At 44.5% G+C, this 19664-nt stretch overlaps 1 protein-coding gene across 4 annotated transcripts in view; it reads left to right on the forward strand.

The window, feature by feature from the left end:
• TrpA1 (Transient receptor potential cation channel A1) overlaps positions 1-19664 on the forward strand; it is a 279964-nt gene that overhangs the window by 233480 nt on the left and 26820 nt on the right. For all 4 annotated transcript variants that reach the window (XM_068393457.1, XM_068393455.1, XM_068393454.1 and 1 more), the window contains 2 exons: positions 7066-7193; positions 8354-8516. In XM_068393457.1, coding sequence (XP_068249558.1) covers positions 7066-7193; positions 8354-8494 — 269 coding nt within the window. In that variant the 3' untranslated portion in view covers positions 8495-8516. The remainder of the gene's footprint in view (positions 1-7065; positions 7194-8353; positions 8517-19664) is intronic.

Raw genomic sequence — 19664 nt, forward strand, 5'->3', positions numbered from 1 at the left:
TTAAATTGTCTATCAGCTTAAAAGTTTTTAAGTTTTCAATATTAAACTTACCCGATAATCATGTAGCTGTCAACTCCGTTGCCCGACAGAATTCTATGGAGGGATACGCCAGCTATCACAATACTAGAAGGGGGTGTATTTACCAGCGCCACCTGTGGCCAGGTACTCAAGTACTTCTTGTTGACACCTCCTCAATTATTCCTCTGTCGTGCTTCCGGCAAGACGTTCTGGGATACGCTTATGTTCTTGGAGTATTTTCACGACTTTGGTGAAGTATTTCTCTTTGATTTCGGCTGTCGCTTTACTGGAAACTTCTATATTAGCTTAGTTAGCTTTTGGAATTAATTTGATTAATTATGGTGACGAGAGAGTATGAACTCTCGTTCACCTTTCAATGGCCGACCCTTCCCTTAGACGGAAGTGTTGGTGTCTAAGAGAGTATAGACTCTCTTTCTTAATTTTGCTTAACAAAAGTTATAGATTTATTTTATATCTCTCCGCCTCTTATAGGCCTCTTCGATTAACTTCCTTTTATTATAAACTCATTAAAATTAATTTTTATATTTGTTTATATTCGACCTTCCTAATAGTAGGCGGTCTTTTACCGAAGTTAATAAACTTTGAGCCCGTCATTTCGGTTTTCCTTTGACAGTCTCGTACTGTTTTCAAAGTTGAACTAACGTTTTGTTTTGTCTCTGCAGTTGTTGACGTTCAGAACGTTCAACTTGCACTCTATCGTTACGATAGAGAAAGAATGTTCACGGTTTCACGTTGCAGTAAGAGTAACCGTGTCTAGCGTTTTGTTCATTCTTTCTTAACTTAATGGTTTTGATCCTAATAAAGGAACTTTTCAGTTTTTTCCTTTAACAATAATATGTTTTAACGATATATATGATTGGGCTCTTCTCTCAGGTTCTAAGTCAAGAGAGAGAGAGAGAGAGAGAGATAGAGACGGAGGGAGAAAGAGGATAAACGTTTCATTCAAGCCTGCCAGGCGTACGAGTAACGTCGTTATCGTTTTTGCTCTTCTCCCTAGTCTCTTTAGGGGAAGAAACTAAACGTTTCTAGAGTGATCTAGTGTTTAGTCTCTTTCCAGCCACTGAATTATCTTTCATTAGATTTTTCTGTTACATTGTAATTCTGTTTTCGCAATTACTAACTTTGAGAAAGGATAGAATTGCGTATTTCAGGTACAAACCACTTAAAGTTTCGAGTTCAGTGAAATAAGTGCAAACAGAAATCAAAGTGATAAGTGATTAGTGCGTGAGGGTACTTTTGTGCGCGCCAGTCGTCCTCCCAGTCCGGGACCTCTTGCAAGCTCCCAAGCCCAGGGGAGAAGCAATGTCGAAGGGCATAAGGGTTCAGCAGGCCTTGATCGGCGCACAGAAGTATCCTCGGTGGTTGTGGGCGTGTCTTACCGAGACCGTCACTCCCACCCGCAGACGATTGAGCCCTTATTTTGCTCGTCTGCAGAAGAGATTAGGGGAGAAAATAAAGGCAGAGTAACGCTGGTCTCAGGTCTCAAGACCTCTTAAACGTTAAGTCCAGACCTATGCCAGACGTACGAAGTTAAAGTTCACAACCCGAATGCAGTCATTGGGTTAGCTCTGACTCTCCTCAGTCATCAGTTGATTACACTCCGCCTAAGAAGATTAAGGTTCTGCCACAACAGATCTCTGCTGTTAAGGCTTTACCTCAGCAGAACTTAGTGTCTGCCGACCCCAAGTTGACTCTACTGCAGTCCATACAGTCACAACTTTCGGTCTTGATGCGTGAGTGTCGGGCTGAGAGTGTTGCGCCTCCGCCTCCGCCTACACTCCCCCCCGCCTATGATCGCTCCGCCTGATCGCAGTACCACCTGCCAGGCGTACGATGTTGTGAACTCTACTACAGTCCATGCAAGCACAGCTTTCGGACTTGATGCGTGAGTGTCGGGCTGAGAGTGTTGCTCCTCCGCCTCCGCCTACACTCCCTCCACCTACACTCGCTCCGCCTGATCGCAGTACCATCTGCCAGGCGTACGATGTTGTGGACTCTACTACAGTCCATGCAAGCACAGCTTTCGGACTTGATGCGTGAGTGTCGGGCTGAGAGTGTTGCTCCTCCGCCTCCGCCTACACTCCCTCCACCTACACTCGCTCCGCCTGATCGCAGTACCACCTGCCAGGCGTACGATGTTGTGGACTCTACTACAGTCCATGCAAGCACAGCTTTCGGACTTAATGCGTGAGTGTCGGGCTGAGAGTGTTACTCCTCCGCCTCCGCCTACACTCCCTCCGCCTACGCTCGCTCCGCCTGATCGCAGTTCCACCTGCCAGGCGTACGATGTTGAGCCATGTGCTGAGTTTGCTGTTCCCTGTGGTGTTCAGCCTCCGCCTTCCTTAAGGCAACCTTTACATTGGGATCAGGAGGATTATACCTCTCTTCCTCCGCCTCCACTTGCTGCTCCACCAGTGATGCAACACTCGGTTGAGGTACACAACCTCTCCCGTCCATGAGTCAGTCTCCTCAGCTCTCGCTGCAGCGAGCTCAACCCTCCACAAGGCAAGCACCACAACACCTTAGCCTTGCGCCTCAGGAGCCTCAGCTTGCGAGACATTTACCTTGTTCTGCGCAGCCTCTTCCTCATCGCGCTCCGCTCACACCACAGGAACTGGAACTTGCTACTCCGCTTCCGCCAACCGCTCAGCAAGCGCAACCCTTGGGTTCAACCACTCATGCTAGGAGTCAGCCTCCTCCACCCATGCGCCTTCCTTCTGCTTGTCTTTTATTCAGCCTTTGCAGACTGAGCCTCAGGTGTTCCCTCAACGGAGTCTTGAAGAGGAAACCACAACTATTGTTGTTCCAGCTCGTTCTGACTCTGCTGTTCAGCATACCTTACCTCCATTTTCATACCATGGTTTAAACCCCATGCAAGCATGCATAAAGCACTCTAGCACTGGTCATGGAATTTCTGAGAAATGTTAAACGCCATGCACACGCTCTGCTTTCCTTACAGCAGGCTCTGCTTACAGCAGGCTCTGCTTACTACATGCTCAGCATACAGCATGCTCTGCATTCAGCATGCTCTGCATACAACATGCTCTGCATACAGCATGCTCTGCATTCAGCATGCTCTGCATACAACATGCTCTACATACAGCATGCTCTGCATACAGCATACTCTGCATACATCATGCTCTGCATACCTTACCGCATGCTTCTCAACACATCTTGGGTTGTTGCCAACTCACTAGACTGTCAAGCAGTTTCATAACGTTGCCTTCTAGTCTGCTGCTTTTGCATCAGTGAACCCTCACTCAGAGAACTTAGCTTTTCTAGGATAAGGTCCCTGTAGATGAGAAAGTTCTTTTCTCCCTCCTTCTGATATTCCCTTGAGGACTCTGTCATTTGGAGGGAGCCTTTAGCTGCATAACCTCTTATGGACTTTTATTTAAGCATAACATGCTTACAGGGAAGGTATGGTTCCACTTCAGCCGCTAATCCCGTCTGTTACCACACCTGCTCCCATAGACTTTGAGCTGTGTTGCATGACATGCAGTCCAAGCTTAGTCCTTGTTAGAGGATTTTTTGTTTACGGAGTCAATGTGTCACGGGGAAGACGTTCAACAACCAACAGAAGTGACTTGTTGTGACGCAGTGCGGCAACCTCAGCAACCCGTTAAGGAGTTGTCTGTACGACCCAGACAGTCTAGACAGATTCGGGTTGTCACTGTACTTCCTCGCTTGCCCATGATTGACAGTTTACAGACTGTGCAGCAGTATCATGATCTTGTGTCCGGCTCCGTCAGACGACTGGCTTTTAAGAGCTCCCACAAGTCGTCGCTGTCTGGAGATTTTCAAATGGACTATGGATCTGACCAAGGAACTGGGCCTCCTGGTCAATTTTGAGGAGTCTCAGCTCGTTCCATCCCAGACCATTGTCTCCTTGGGTATGGATCTTCAGAGTCGAGCTTTTCGGACTTGTCCGTCGGCCCCAAGGATCTTCCAAGCCCTAAAATGCATCCAGAGCATGCTGAGAAGGAACCGATGCTTAGTCAGGCAGTGGATGAGTCTAACAGGGACACTTTCATCGCTGGCCCTGTTCATCGAGTTAGGGAGACTCCACCTCCGCCCCCTTCAGTATCATCTAGCTGCTCACTGGATAAAGGACATGACGCTAGAGACGGGCTCAGTTCCTGTTTCCGAAGAGATGAGGTCTACTCTAACGTGGTGGAAGAACAGCATTCTTCTCAAGGAAGGTCTACCATTGGCTGTTCAGACCCCCGACCACCGTCTCTTCTCGGACGCATCGGACACGGGCTGGGGTGCGACACTGGACGGACAGGAATGCTCGGGAACATGGAATCAGGAGCAAAGGACACTTCACATCTATTGCAAGGAGTTGTTGGCAGTTCATCTGGCCTTGATAAACTTCAAGTCCCTCCAGCTTAACAAGGTGGTGGAGGTGAACTCCGACTACACCACAGCCTTGGCTTACATCTCCAAGCAGGGAGGGACTCATTCGAGGAAGTTGTTCGAGATCGCAAGGGACCTCCTCATTTGGTCAAAAGATCGAAAGCTCACGCTGGTAACGAGGCTCATTCAGGGCGATATGAATGTCATGGCAGATCGCCTCAGCCGGAAGGGTCAGGTCTTCCCCACAGAGTGGACCCTTCACAAGAATGTTTGCAGCAGACTTTGGGCCCTGTGGGGTCAGCCAACCATAGATCTATTCGCTACCTCGATGACCAAGAGGCTCCTCTTGTATTGTTCTCCGATTCCAGACCCAGCAGCAGTTCGCGTGGATGCCTTTCTGCTGGATTGGTCCCATCTCGACCTGTATGCATTCCCGCCGTTCAAGATTGTCAACAGGGTACTTCAGAAGTTCGCCTCTCACAAAGGGACACGGCTGACGTTGGTTGCTCCCCTCTGGCCCGCGAGAGAATGGTTCACCGAGGTACTGCAATGGCTGGTCGACGTTCCCAGGACTCTTCCTCTAAGAGTGGACCTTCTGCGTCAACCTCACGTAAAGAAGGTACACCCAAACCTCCACGCTCTTCGTCTGACTGCCTTCAGACTATCGAAAGACTCTCAAGAGCTAGAGGCTTTTCGAAGGAGGCAGCCAGAGCGATTGCCAGAGCAAGGACGACATCCACTCTCAGAGTCTATCAGTCTTAATGGGAAGTCTTCCGAAGCTGGTGCAAGGCCAATGCAGTTTCCTCAACCAGTACCACTGTAACCCAGATTGCTGACTTCCTGTTACATCTAAGGAACGTAAGATCCCTATCAGCTCCTACGATCAAGGGTTACAGAAGTATGTTGGCAGCGGTTTTCCGCCACAGAGGCTTGGATCTTTCCTCCAACAAAGATCTACAGGACCTCCTTAGGTCTTTTGAGACCTCAAAGGAACGTCGGTTGTCCACTCCAGGCTGGAATCTAGACGTGGTCCTAAGGTTCCTAATGTCATCAGGATTTGAACCGCTCCAATCAGCCTCTTTTAAGGACCTCACATTTAAAAACTCTTTTCCTCGTGTGCTTAGCAACAGGTAAAAGAGTAAGTGAGATCCACGCCTTCAGCAGGAACATAGGTTTCACATCTGAAACGGCTACATGTTCCTTGCAGCTCGGTTTTTTGGCTAAAAACGAGCTTCCTTCCCGTCCTTGGCCTAAGTCGTTCGAGATCCCAAGCCTGTCCAACATGGTGGGGAACGAACTGGAGAGAGTACTTTGCCCAGTTAGAGCTCTTAAGTACTATCTAAGAAGGTCAAAACCATTACGAGGACAATCAGAAGCCTTATGGTGTGCTATCAAGAAGCCTTCTCTACCAATGTCTAAGAACGCAGTTTCTTACTACATCAGGCTTCTGATTAGAGAAGCAAATTCTCATCTGAAGGAAGAAGACCTTGCTTTGCTGAAGGTAAGGACACATGAAGTGAGAGCTGTGGCTACTTCAGTGGCCTTCAAACAGAACCGTTCTCTGCAGAGTGTTATGGATGCAACCTATTGGAGAAGCAAGTCAGTGTTCGCATCATTCTATCTCAAAGATGTCCAGTCTCTTTACGAGTACTGCTACACCCTGGGTCCATTCGTAGCAACGAATGCAGTAGTAGGCGAGGGCTCAGCCACTACATTCCCATAATCCCATAACTTTTTAACCTTTCTCTTGAATACTTTTTATGGGTTGTACGGTCGGCTAAGAAGCCTTCCACATCCTTGTTGATTTGGCGGGTGGTCAATTCTTTCTTGAGAAGTGCCAAGGTTAAAGGTTGTGATGAGGTCCTTTAGTATGGGTTGCAGCCCTGTATACTTTAGCACCTTTGAGTTGATTCAGCCTCCCAAGAGGAACGCTGCGCTCAGTAGGGAAGACTATCTTATTAAAGGCAGAGTAACGGTTCAAGTCGACTTCCTTACCAGGTACTTATTATTTCATTGTTATTGTGGATAACTGATTATATGAAATACGGGATACTTAGCTATCCTTTAGTCTTGTACACTGGTTTTTCACCCACCCCCCTGGGTGTGAATCAGCTACATGATTATCGGGTAAGTTTAATATTGAAAAATGTTATTTTTATTAATAAAATAAATTTTTGAATATACTTACCCGATAATCATGATTTAATCGACCCTCCCTTCCTCCCCATAGAGAACCAGTGGACCGAGGAATAATTGAGGAGGTGTCAACAAGAAGTACTTGAGTACCTGGCCACAGGTGGCGCTGGTAAATACACCCCCTTCTAGTATTGTGATAGCTGGCGTATCCCTCCATAGAATTCTGTCGGGCAACGGAGTTGACAGCTACATGATTATCGGGTAAGTATATTCAAAAATTTATTTTATTAATAAAAATAACATATTTATTTCATTACAAAGTTAATTGCATTTGTATTAATTAAACCTAAAATAAATCACACGTGCTATTTACTGTAAATTATTTATTTGTTGTTTACAATTTTCCAAGTAGCACACAAATATTGTATGTTCATAGAAGCTTTTCTCGTGTAGCAATGTTTGTTAGTTGCTGATCCTGATTATATCGATATGAATTTGAATTTTGCTTGCAAGATTTTTCTCCCTATTCAGAGTTGGAGGCTCTCGATATGCAGCGAGATGATTATCTGTGGGAGGAGTTGGAATCGCAACAGCGGCACCTACGCAGCATTTCAAAAGTGCTCGATAAACAGACTCAGCTACTTCAGCTGATTATGCAGGTATTTTTACTTTTTAATTAACATTTCTATAATTGTCCATCTACAAATACTGCCAGTTTATTGTAATTGAGGAAAGAAATGTCAGACTAGAAAAGATTGCTATTTTCTTTTGTTGAATTTATTCAAGGGAGCTCATTACTTCAACATTGAAATCTTAAGGTTAAACAGCATCAATTCCCTTTTGAATAGTTTATTTAGTCTGTTTAATTTCTCACAGCTATGAATTGGATTCCGTAGGTTTTATCATACTATAATGGTCATCATTACAACAAATAGTACTAAAGTAAAGATATTTTTAGTTGTATCCTTATCTACCCAGTAAATCTTAAACGTGAAAAGAGCAAGACCTTTTTTAAGAAGCTTTCGATGGCAAATTTTAGCTTAGATTAATAAGTTTATTATGCATTCTGTATGGTGCTTTACAGCCTTGAAAATAATAGTTGTTCACTTTGTAGAAATGCTTCTAATAATTCAGTAATTAGGGTTCCTCTTTTTCTTGAGGGATACGGAAGTAAATTTATGTAGTTTATATTCACATGCAGTTTATTTTGCCGAACTGTACTTCCTTAAAGTTACTAAATTTTTATAGTGTGTGACCTAAGTTACTACGGTGATATTGTTTAAATTCATAGTTTAAAGGTTTAAAGGCTACTCATGAATGGCATAGGCAAGGGACAGTGACATTGCCCTATCAAGCAGGACAATGCCCTAGAGACTGACCATATATACGGTGCATATGATGAGTCCCCAAGCCCCCTCTTCATCTAAGCTAGGACCAAGGAGAAACATATTGAAGTTCTCATTTGAATGAGATTTCAATTTAATAATTAGGTAACCATGTCTTTTATGCTCTATGGTCACTCCACTTTCTTAATTTTATTCATGTTTTATAGTGTGAGACTTCGCTTTGGTAGAAATAAAGTAAAAAATCAATTTTTTCCCTTTTTTTCCCAATAAAAATGTTCTCTTGCTTCTTGATGACTTCGTCAACTTATCAAAATGAAGATTTCAATAGAAAACTACCATTAGTTGCTTGGAACCTTCATCATAGGCAGAAGAGCAGGTTTAGCTAATATTTTCTTACTTACTTTACTAGTAGGTGTCTGTTACTAAAGTACAGTATAGGACAGAATAAATTTATGTACTTTTCTTCACTAAAGAAAATGGAGATTCGAAGTGAGGCAGAATATGATGAAGGAGTTTGCATTGAAGAAATCAACAAGGCCCCTCATGTTCCCCCGAAGTTTAAATGTTCATCTGCAGTTTCAAGAAAATCAGTGAATGCAAAGTCTGAAGGTTAAACTAAGAAATTCCATTACCATGGTAAGTTTCCTTGTTTAATTTTTCTTTCCTTAAAAAAAAAAATGTATGAAAACTACCAAACTTTATGTAGTTAAAATTTGATAAAGGGTAACCATACAATGTACTGTACAGTATGCTACGCCTCAAGATCCTGTAAATATTGTTCTAAATAGACTACATGGTAACCGAATCCTTTTCTTTACAGTCAATGCTATTAAATGTGCAGCATATCATTTCAATTAATCTTCCCTATCTTTATTAGTTAAACTTCTTTTAAATGTGAGCTTCCCCGCATGGAAAATCAGATGCAACTATTCTGTCATTACTGCTAGTACAAAATAATCAAAGTCTCCTCAGTTTCCATGCTCTGACTCTACCAATAACCCCTGTCATATTTTTTTATCACTTCCCAGTATATCAAAACAATAAGAAAAGCTTTGTTACAGAAATACATGACATGAGATAGATACATTAGTTTTGATATAAATATACAAAGAATGAAATAGGGGTGATCATTTGTGCCAAGTCTGGCAACTGTGGTTCAACTAGTCACTAGGATTGTAGTAAAGACAGAATGATTGAGTTTCATTTTATTGATGGGTAGTTCATGCATTAAAGATGTACTGTATAAGCTAATGAAGATTGAAAAAACGGATTTTGAGCGAAGCGAAAAATCTATTTCTGGGTGAGATCGCCATGTCGTCCTGATGGAAGTTCCTAAAGTAGCTTCCTAAGGGATATATGTTACTACAGTGATATTCCCAGAGAATTAAACCTTCAGGTCCCAGAATTCTAACTCCTGGAGCAAATATCCTTAAATTTTCAATATTAAACTTACCCGATGATCATATAGCAGTCAGCTCTGCTGCCCGACAGAAAAAACCTACGGGCGGAATACGCCAGCGATCGCTATACAGGTGGGGGTGTACATCAACAGCGCCATCTGTCAAGTAGGTACTTAAGTACTCGATGTCAACATAGAACCAATTTTCTCTCTGTCGTGCCACTGGCAAGACCTACTAAATACGCCGTCCCTAACTGGATTTGTTTTCACAACGATTTGGTGAAGTACACTATTCCAGTTTTGAGCTTTCGCTATGCAGGGGTTTTTTCTTCATTTCAAAACTTGAACTCGTTTTGGATAGATTTAATTATGGTGACGAAGAGAGTATGGACTCTCTTTCACTTTTAAATGGCCGACCCTTCCCTTAGACGGAAGTGTGTTTAGGTTTTTGGTAATTTTGCTTAACACGTTATAGTTCTATTTATTTTTATATCTCTCCGCCTTTATAGGCCTCTTCGATTAACTTTCCATTTATTATAAACTTATAAAAAATAAATTTTTATGTTTGTTTATATGCGACCTTTCCTAATAGTAGGCGGTCCTAACTTGGAACCGAAGTTAATTAACATTGAGCCCGTTATATCGTATTTAACCTTTAAAGAATTTAATACTTTTTTAATTTTAATGTTTTATGAAAGAATTTCTTTGATAGTCTCGTACTGTTTTCAAAGATGAACTAACGTTTAGTTTTTAGTCTACGCAGTTGTTGACGTTCAGAACGTTCAACATGCGCTCTATCGTTACGATAGAGAGACAGTGTATCACGGTTTCACTTTGCAGTAAGAGTTAACCGATTCTAGCGTTTCGTTCATTCTTTCTTAGCTTAAATGGTTTAAATTCTAAATTAAAGGAACTTTTTATTTGGAAAACCTTTCAGTTTTTTCCTTTAGCAAATAACATGTTTTAACGATATATAATTGGGCTCTTCTCTCAGGTGCGAAATCAAGAGAGAAGAGAGAGAGAGATAGAGACGGAGGGAGAGAGAGGAGAATAAACGTTTCGTTCAAGCGGGTAACGTTGTTCTCGTTGTTTACTCTTCTCCCTAGTCGCTGTAGGGGAAGAAGGTAAAACGTTTCTAGGGTTTTATTCTTGTTCCCAGGCTTTGTGCGGTGAGAGATTGTAAACGTAGTTTATTTGATCTAGTGTTTAGTCTCTTTTCCAGCCACTGAATTCTTTATCTTTATTTATGTTTTTCTGTTGCATTGTAAGACTGTTTTCGCAATTACTACCTTTTAATGAAGGATAGGATTGCGTGTTTCAGGTAGAAATCAGTTAAAGTTTCGATTTCAGTGAAATAAGTGCAAAACAGAAAATCAAAAGTGATAAAGTGATATGCGCAAAGTGTTACAGTGTTGCGTCCAAGGGTTCGTCTGTTCGTGCCAGTCGTTCACCTAGTCCGGGACCTCTTACAAGCTCCCAAGCCCAGGGGAGAAGTAATGTCGAACGACTTATGGGTTCCACAGGCCTTGATCAACGAACAGACGTTTTTCCCTCCGTGGTTTCGGGCGTATCTACCCAAGATCGCCCCACCCACACAAAGACGAGAGAGCCCATTTATTCCTCGTCTGCGGAAGAGGTTTCTCGTAAGAAACCATGGACCACATCTTGCAGCTTTTTTAGTGCAAGTCGGTCCCTTCCGCGCAAGTCCAACGGCCTAGGTGTAGCCACTGGGTCAGTTCGGACTCGCTGCAGTTATCCGACGACTGCACACCTCCCAAGAGAGGCAAGGTGGTACCGCAACAGGCAGTAACTCCGTCTGTTGCCGCACCAGCTGTTTTAGACCCTCAGTCACAACGGACAGTAGCTCCGTCTGTTGCCGTTTTTTGTAGACCCTAAGTGGTCTTTACTGCAGTCTATGCAGACTCAGTTAGCTGCGGTTATGCAGGAGTTTCGTGCGGAGAAGGTTGACACTGCTCCCGTTAGCCTACAACCTGCCACGGTTTTGCACCCAGCTCACGCTGAGGCTGCCTGCTCCCACACTCCGGCTGCGGAGAGCTCCACCTCCGATGCGCAATCGACCCTGCCAGACGCATGTTGACGTTAGCCGACGTGCGGCACCCTCCGTTAACATGCGTGAGCTACCGCATCAGCAGTGGGAAGGTGGAGTCAAGCTGCCGTGTTTTGACGCGTTGCGTTAGTTTCCGCAACCCACGGCAGTCCCCACCACGCACCACCACTCCGCTTTGGTTGTTGCCTGCTCCCACACTCCGACTGTGGAGAAGGTTGACGATGCACCCGTTTGCCTACAACTTGCCACGGTTGGGCGCCCAGCATGGCTGCCTGCTCCCACACTCTTGTTGTGAGAGCTCCTCCACCCATGCGCAGTCGACCCTGCCAGACGCATGCTGACTCCCACAAACACACGGAGCACTCCGTTGCCGTGCGTGAGCTACCACAAGCTGCCGTGTTTTGACACGGTGTGTCAGCCTCCGCAACCCACTGTGGTTACCGCCACTCGCCCGCAGCAGACTAGTCAGTCAGGAGTTGAGGCTTCCCCACACAGCTTTGGTTGTTGCCAGCTCACAGACTGTCAAGCAGTTACATGACGTTGCCTTCTGGTCTGCTACTAATGCACCAGTGCTGTATGTCCTCACGCACCTGTTGTGGTTGACAGTTCAGTTTTTGACAGTTCACAGACTGTCAAGCAGTTACATAACGTTGCCTTCTGTTCTGCTGCTTATGCACCAGTGAGACCCTCACTGAGATAACCTAGCTTTTCTCGGACATGGTTCCTGTAGATGAGAAAGTGCTGTTCTCCCTCCTACTGATATTCCTTTGAGGACTCTGTCATTTGGAGAGGAGCCTTAAGCTGCTTAGCCTCCTATGGACTTTAATTAAAGCATAACAAGGCTTCCAGGGATGGTAAATGGTTCCGCTTCAGTCGCTAACCCCGTCTGTTGCCACACCTGCTCCCATAGACCCTAATGGGCTTTGTTGCAAGACATGCAGTCCAAGCTTGTGTCCTTGATAGAGGACTTTTTACGGAGAAGAACCTTCTGGCCAACAACCTTCCTACTGGTTGGTTGTGCGCCCTGTTGACGCTGAGGTATCCTACTCGCGTCCGCCAGTTGAGGTGGTTCCTCCACCGATGCGACCCAGTGTGGGTTGCCAGTCGCACGTTGACGTTAAGCGACTCTCGGAGGTGGTTGTGGACGTTCAGTGTGTCACTAGGAAGACGTTCAACAACCAGCAGAGGTGACTTGTTGTGACGCAGTGCGGCAACCTCAGCAACCCGGGAGGGGGTTGACTGCACAACCCAGACAGTCTAGACAGTTTCGGGTTTACGCTGTACTTCCTCTCGTTCCCATGGTTGACAGTTCACAGACTGTGCAGCAGTACCATGATATTGTGTCCGGCTCCGTCACGCATCCACCAGTGCGGCCGGATTCAGCGAGTCAGACGTTGCCCACTCCGTTGCCGTTTCCTCATCAGTTTCGGATGAGGAACCCTCTGATAAGGACATTGCTGAACAAGACGATCACCCCCAGCCATGCGATCCATCCAGAAGATACTGAAGAAGGAACGCTGCCCTGTCAGGCTGTGGATGAGTCTGGTTAGGACACTGTCATCCGTGGTTCAATTTGTGTCACTTGGAAGACTACACCTCCGTCCTCTTCTGTATCATCTAGCTTTTCACTGGAAAGGACAAGACGCTAGAAGCGGTCTCGATCCCGGTTTCCGGAAAGATAAAGTCTGGTCTGACTTGGTGAAAGGACTTTATCAACCTTTGAAAGGGTCTTCCCCTGACTGTTCAGACTCCCAACCACGTTCTCTTCTCGGACGCATCGGACGTAGGCTGGGGTGCGACATTAGGCGGTAGGGAATGCTCGGGATTATGGAACTCGAGTCAAAGGACAATGCATTTCAACTGCAAGAAGCTACTGGCAGTACGTCTGACCTGGAAAAGCTTCAGGTCTCTCCTTCAGGGCAAAGTGGTGGAGGTGAACACGGACAACACCCTGCTTTGACGTACATCTCCAAGCAAGGAGGGACCTACTCTCTGACATGGTACGAGTTCGCAAGAGACCTCCTCACCTGTTCAACAGGTCTAGACTTTTCACTAGTAACGAGGTTCATCCAAGGCAACTTGAATGTCATAGCAGATTGTCTCAGTAGGAAGGGACAAATAATTCCAACAGATTGGACCCTCCACAAGGATGTATGCAAGAGACTTTGGGCCACCTGGGGCCAGCCAACCATAGATCTCTTCGCAACCTCGATGACCAAGAGGCTCCCAATACTTTGCTCACCTATCCCGGACCCAGCAGTAGTTCATATAGATGCCTTTCTACTAGATTGGTCACATCTAGATCTATATGCATTCCCTCCGTTCTAGATTGTCAACAAGGTACTGCAGAAGTTCGCCTCTCACGAAGGGACAAAGTTGACGCTAGTTGCTTCCCTCTGGCCCGCGAGAGAATAACTCACCGAGGTACTTCGATGGCTAGTAGACGTTCCCAGAACACTTCCCCTAAGGGTGGACCTGCTACGTCTGCCACGCGTAAAGAAGGTACTCCAAGGCCTCCACGCTCTTCGTCTGACTGCCTTCAGACTATCGAAAGACTCTCGAGAACTAGAGGTTTTTCGAAGGAGGCAACCAGAGCGATTGCTAGAGCAAGGAGAACATCCACCCTTAGAGTCTACCAATCGAAGTGGGAAATCTTCCGAAACTGGTGCAAGTCAGTATCCGTATCCTCGACCAGTACCTCTGTAACTCAAATAGCTGACTTCCTCTTATATCTGAGGAAAGAACGATCTCTTTCAGCTCCCACTATCAAGGGTTACAGAAGCATGTTGGCATCAGTCTTCCGTCACAGAGGCTTAGATCTTTCCAACAATAAAGATCTACAGGACCTCCTTAAGTCTTTTGAGACCACGAAGGAGCGTCGTTTGGTTACACCTGGTTGGAATTTAGACGTGGTTCTAAGATTCCTTATGTCAGACAGGTTCGAACCGCTTCAATCAGCCTCCCTTAAAGATCTCACCTTTAAGACTCTTTTCCTGATATGCTTAACCACAGCTAAAAGAGTCAGTGAGATTCATACCTTCAGTAAGAACATCGGATTCTCATCCGAAACAGCTACCTGTTCTACAACTTGGTTTTCTAGCCAAACACGAGCTGCCTTCTCGGCCTTGACCAATATCGTTCGATATTCCAAACTTATCGTATGGTTGGAAATGAACTAGAAAGAGTATTATGTCCTGTAAGAGCTCTTAAGTTCTTTTTTAAAAACCTTTACGAGGCCCGTCTGAAGCTTTATGGTGTTCAGTTAAGAATCCATCTTTGCCTATGTCAGAGAATTCTTTATCCTATTTTATCAGACTGTTAATACGAGAAGCTCATTCCCTTCTGAATGAGGAAGACCAAGCTTGGCTGAAGGTAAGGACACACGAAGTTAGAGCTGTCGCAACTTCCGTGGCCTTTAAACAAAATAGATCTCGGTAAATTTTTAGTTTCAGCCAAATTTGGAAAAATGCAATAAAAATATATTTGTTGCATCAGAAATAGTGTGGTTTCAATGAATTTAACGTTTATTTTGACTGCAAACCAACCGATTTAGAGATTTACTATGTATACCCTAGTTCATCCCACCAATTATGGGGGACACCCTTTGGGAACCGGGGTTTTGGGTGGGGGAAGGGGGGGGAGGGTGTTGGGGCATTGGATGATATTTGCAATAAATGAATAATTAATGTTCCAGCACCCCTCCCCCATACCCCTAACTAGGCCTACCGGGGGGAGGGGGGTAGGGCCCCCCCGCGACCCCCCCTTAAAGCCACAGTAATTTTCAGGGCACCACAGAACCTAACAAACCCACCTAACCTAACCTAGGGGCCCTGTACCCCTACCGGGGGAGGCTTCGCCCCCCCTGCGACCCCCCCTTATGGCCAAAGTAATTTTCAAGGCACCACAGAACCTAACAAACCCACCTAACCTAACCTAGGGGCCCTGTACCCCTACCGGGGGGGCTTCGCCCCCCCCTGCGACCCCCCCTTAAGGCCACAGTAATTTTCAGGGCACCACAGAACCTAACAAACCCACCTAACCTAACCTAGGGGCCCTGTACCCCTACCGGGGGGGGCTTCGCCCCCCCTGCGACCCCCCCTTAAGGCCACAGTAATTTTCAGGGCACCACAGAACCTAACAAACCCACCTGACCTAACCTAGGGGCCCTGTACCCCTACCGGGGGGGGGGGGGGGGGGGGGGGGGGGGGGGGGGCTTCGCCCCCCCTGCGACCCCCCCTTTAACCAGGGGTAAATTTGAATATATATATTTTGTTAAATCACTTCTTACCTTAAACGGAAGATGACGATGAAGATGTGGAAGGTTGTGGTTGACCCTCTTCTGAATCATCAAGTACTGGAATACGTTCAGATTTGGTACAATACCACACATGTCTATCCTCACGAAAATGTAAAGGCGAATCACATTTACCACACTGGACACTTAAAGGTAATACGGAATGCTCCCTTAGAAAACGATTCACTACTTCAGGAGTTCCATTATAATTCCCATGAAATCGGCCGATCACATCAAAATAGGAATAACGACATATTTCACACAACCGTACCGGAGGATCCATGACAGTTAAATGACGTGTGATGAAAATATAGAAACCGGAACTTTTGAAAACCGAAAACAAACGACAATCACGGGTTTCTCCCATAATGAAATAGGGAAAAAAACAGAATACTATCGTTTACAATGTTATATTGCACGAAAAACAGATCCTTGAAACAAGACTGAGAGACCAATGAATCGTCCAATAATAACCCTTGAAAAGAACCCAGTAGTATTTAGATTGGAGGAGCGACATTAGTGGGAGGAGCAAATGCGCATTCAAGTAAATATTGTCACATTACGCAATGGGGCGGAGCCAAGTAAGATGAAAACAGACATACAAACGAACAAGAGCTACCTTGCGTGCCCATGGAAAGATAAACACTAAACTTAGAAAAAGTCAAGACCTTCAATTCCTGAAATATTTTTTTTGTTTTGTTATCACGTGCTTTACTAGGAAAATATATTAATATAATACATTTCCCAATTTGGTTGAATCTAAAACTTAACCTAGATCTCTGCAAAGTATATTCGACGCAACCTATTGGAAAAGCAAATCAGTGTTCGCGTCTTTTATCTTAAGAATGTCCAGTCTCTTTACGAGAACTGCTACACTCTGGGACCATTCGTAGCAACGAGTGCAGTAGTGGTGGGGGCTCCACCACTACAATTCCCTAATTCCAGAACCTTTTTAATCTTTCTCTTGAAATATTTGTGGGTTGTCCGGAAGGCTAAGAAGCCTTTCGCATCCTACTTGATTTGGCGGGTGGTCAAAGTCATTTCTTGAGAAGCGCCTAGATTAGAGGTTTTGATGAGGACCTTTAGTATGGGTTGCAACCCTTCATACTTCAGCTCCTAGGAGTCGCTCAGCATCCTATGAGGATCGCGAGGCTCAGTAAGGAAGACGTACTTAAAAAGGCAGAGTAATTGTTCAAGTCGTCTTCCTTACCAGGTACTTATTTATTTTATGCTTGTTATTTTGAATAACTGCTAAAATGAAATACGGAATACTTAGCTCATAATAATGTCAACATGTAATGCTGGTCTCTACCCACCCCCCTGGGTGTGAATCAGCTATATGATCATCGGGTAAGTTTAATATTGAAAAATGTTATTTTCCTTAGTAAAATAAATTTTTGAATATACTTACCCGATGATCATAAATTAAAGGACCCACCCTTCCTCCCCAATAGAGACCCAGTGGACAGAGGAGAAAATTGGTTCTATGTTGACATCGAGTACTTAAGTACCTACTTGACAGATGGCGCTGTTGATGTACACCCCCACCTGTATAGCGATCGCTGGCGTATTCCGCCCGTAGGTTTTTTCTGTCGGGCAGCAGAGCTGACAGCTATATGATCATCGGGTAAGTATATTCAAAAATTTATTTTACTAAGGAAAATAACATATTTCTCTCAAGGATATCGCATAATATCAGATGTCGTATTCTTGACACGCCACATAGCAATCTGCACCCCTAATAGCGTTGACGCTTCGAGGGGGACGTGGCAGAATAGAAGGGGGGCCGTATCGAGGTTACCCCCGTTCACGTACTACTATTGACCACCACCACAGTGCCATTCCCAAGATGGCGGACATTCCTTGTAGCATTGAGCGTGGTGCTACAGATACAGTGCCTCAGGGAGGGAAACTGTGAAGATCTTTTCTTTTTAGAAAAGAAGGGTGGGTCCATCAGGACAACATGACGATCTCACCCAAAAATTGATTTTTCGCTTCGCTCAAAATCCGTTTTTTGGGCTCAAGCCATGTCGTCCTGATGGAAGCTTACCAGAGCATCAATGTATCTGTGGATATTCATCAGTGCCTTAACCTTGGGACAACCTCTCTATGATCATTTGCATCAATCGAGACAAATGACGTTACCGTTATCCGTCATTATCATTAATCATACACGATGTTAGTGCTTCCTGCCCCCTACAGGGAAGAGTCATTCTAGACAGTAGAAAAAGGGGTCTCAAGGTTAGCATATATTGTATGAACAAACATAAGTATACACTGGATATACAAACCGTCTCGTAGTTTGTGAATACAGGTATTACCAAATACTTATCAGTGATTTCTTATATCCATTGTTTGTGAGCATACAAATATATGAAGAGTACATACTCTGGACTTTTAATCATGCAATTATCGGGCGAATTAGGACGCAATTACATTCTAATAGACATTTATTTTCAATAAATGACTAAGTAAAGTAGCAAGTAAAACGAATGTAGCATGATAACGGAACTATATACATGTAACATGTACAGAGATTATCTTTCTTTCTTGGGAAGAAAGAATGATGAGTGCCACTCTCAGATTGAAGAAAATTTATTATACAATTCTCTTCATAATTCCTGTACTAGTTACTTCTATCGGCACTGTGTACTACGTACACAACGGCACTAGTGCTATCTGTATAATTTCACACCCTAGGATTTTGAACAGAGCTAGTGTCACCATGGTAACACTTATTCAAAGGAGGTCACACTAAGAGGGATGACCCCTTCTCCCTTTAATTGACAGTCCAGTCAATTAGCTGTTCATCGTAGAATTAGACGGCAGGTTAAATACTCTACCCGACGTCACCACATACTACTTCAGTTCATGGACTTGCTTAGCATAGTGTTTGTAGAACACTTGGATGATTCTCATCCAGTATATGTGCGAGGACATTCAAAGTCCGCAGCAATTATCTGTTTATGACAGTAATTAGGGGGCAGGTTTTAATACACTACCTGCCGCCACTACATAGTGCTTCAGTTCGTGGACCTGTTTCGCATAGTGTCTTTGTAAGTCACTCTGGATGATTTCCATCCGGTGTATGAACGAAGACGCTCCAAAGTCCATATACTGAAAGAAGTCAGTGATGAAGCAATCTTTTCTCGGATCATGACCTGCGGGAGTACTGTCAGGATCCGCTCTGCAAATAAAGTAGGTGAGCTTCGCCCTCAGTTGTTTTAGGGATAAGTTTGATCCAGAGGTTTCTCCTTTAACCCTTTTACCCCCCGGGGTATTTGGAAATTTCCAACCCTTAACCCCCAAGAGGGGTTATTTTTTTCCCAGGACATTTTGCAGTATATTTTTTTTAATTGCTCTGACAGCCTTAATTTTGGTCATAGAGAGGTCAGGATTGGTCTCATTCTTTTGGAAAATGCCTGTATTTCTCAAAGAATTATCAAAAAATATAAAAACCAAATTTTTATAGCATTTTTTTTGCAAGGACGTACCGGTACGTCCATGGGTGGTAACAGTGGAAGAGAAAAAGAGGGCTTTTGAAGAATGGCTGCAGAGTAATAGTATAGAGAAGTATGAAAAACTATAGAGAGAAAAAGGTGGAAGTAAAGCGCAAGGTACGTGAGGCAAAGAGGGCAGCTGACCTGAGGTGGGGTCAGGGACTGGGTCAGTCATATGAAGAGAATAAGAAGAAGTTTTGGAAAGAAGTGAAGAGAGTAAGAAGGCCGGCGCAAGAATTGAAGAGACAGTGAAAGATGGAAATGGAAGGTTGTTAAAAGGAGAGGGAGCAAGGAAAAGGTGGGCGGAATATTTGAAAGTTTGCTGAATGTTGAGGATGATAGGGAGGCAGATATAATTGCTGTTTCCAGGTGTTGAGGTGCCAGTGATGGGAGATGAGAATGAGAGAGAGATTACAATAGAGGAAGTGAGGAGAGCACTAGATGAAACGAGAGTAGGAAAAGCATCTGGTATGGATGGTGTGAAAGCTGAGATGTTGAAGGAAGGGGGTGTAACTGTACTTGA

This window comes from Palaemon carinicauda, chromosome 19 (assembly GCF_036898095.1).
Source record: "Palaemon carinicauda isolate YSFRI2023 chromosome 19, ASM3689809v2, whole genome shotgun sequence".
Lineage (NCBI taxonomy): Eukaryota > Metazoa > Arthropoda > Malacostraca > Decapoda > Palaemonidae > Palaemon > Palaemon carinicauda.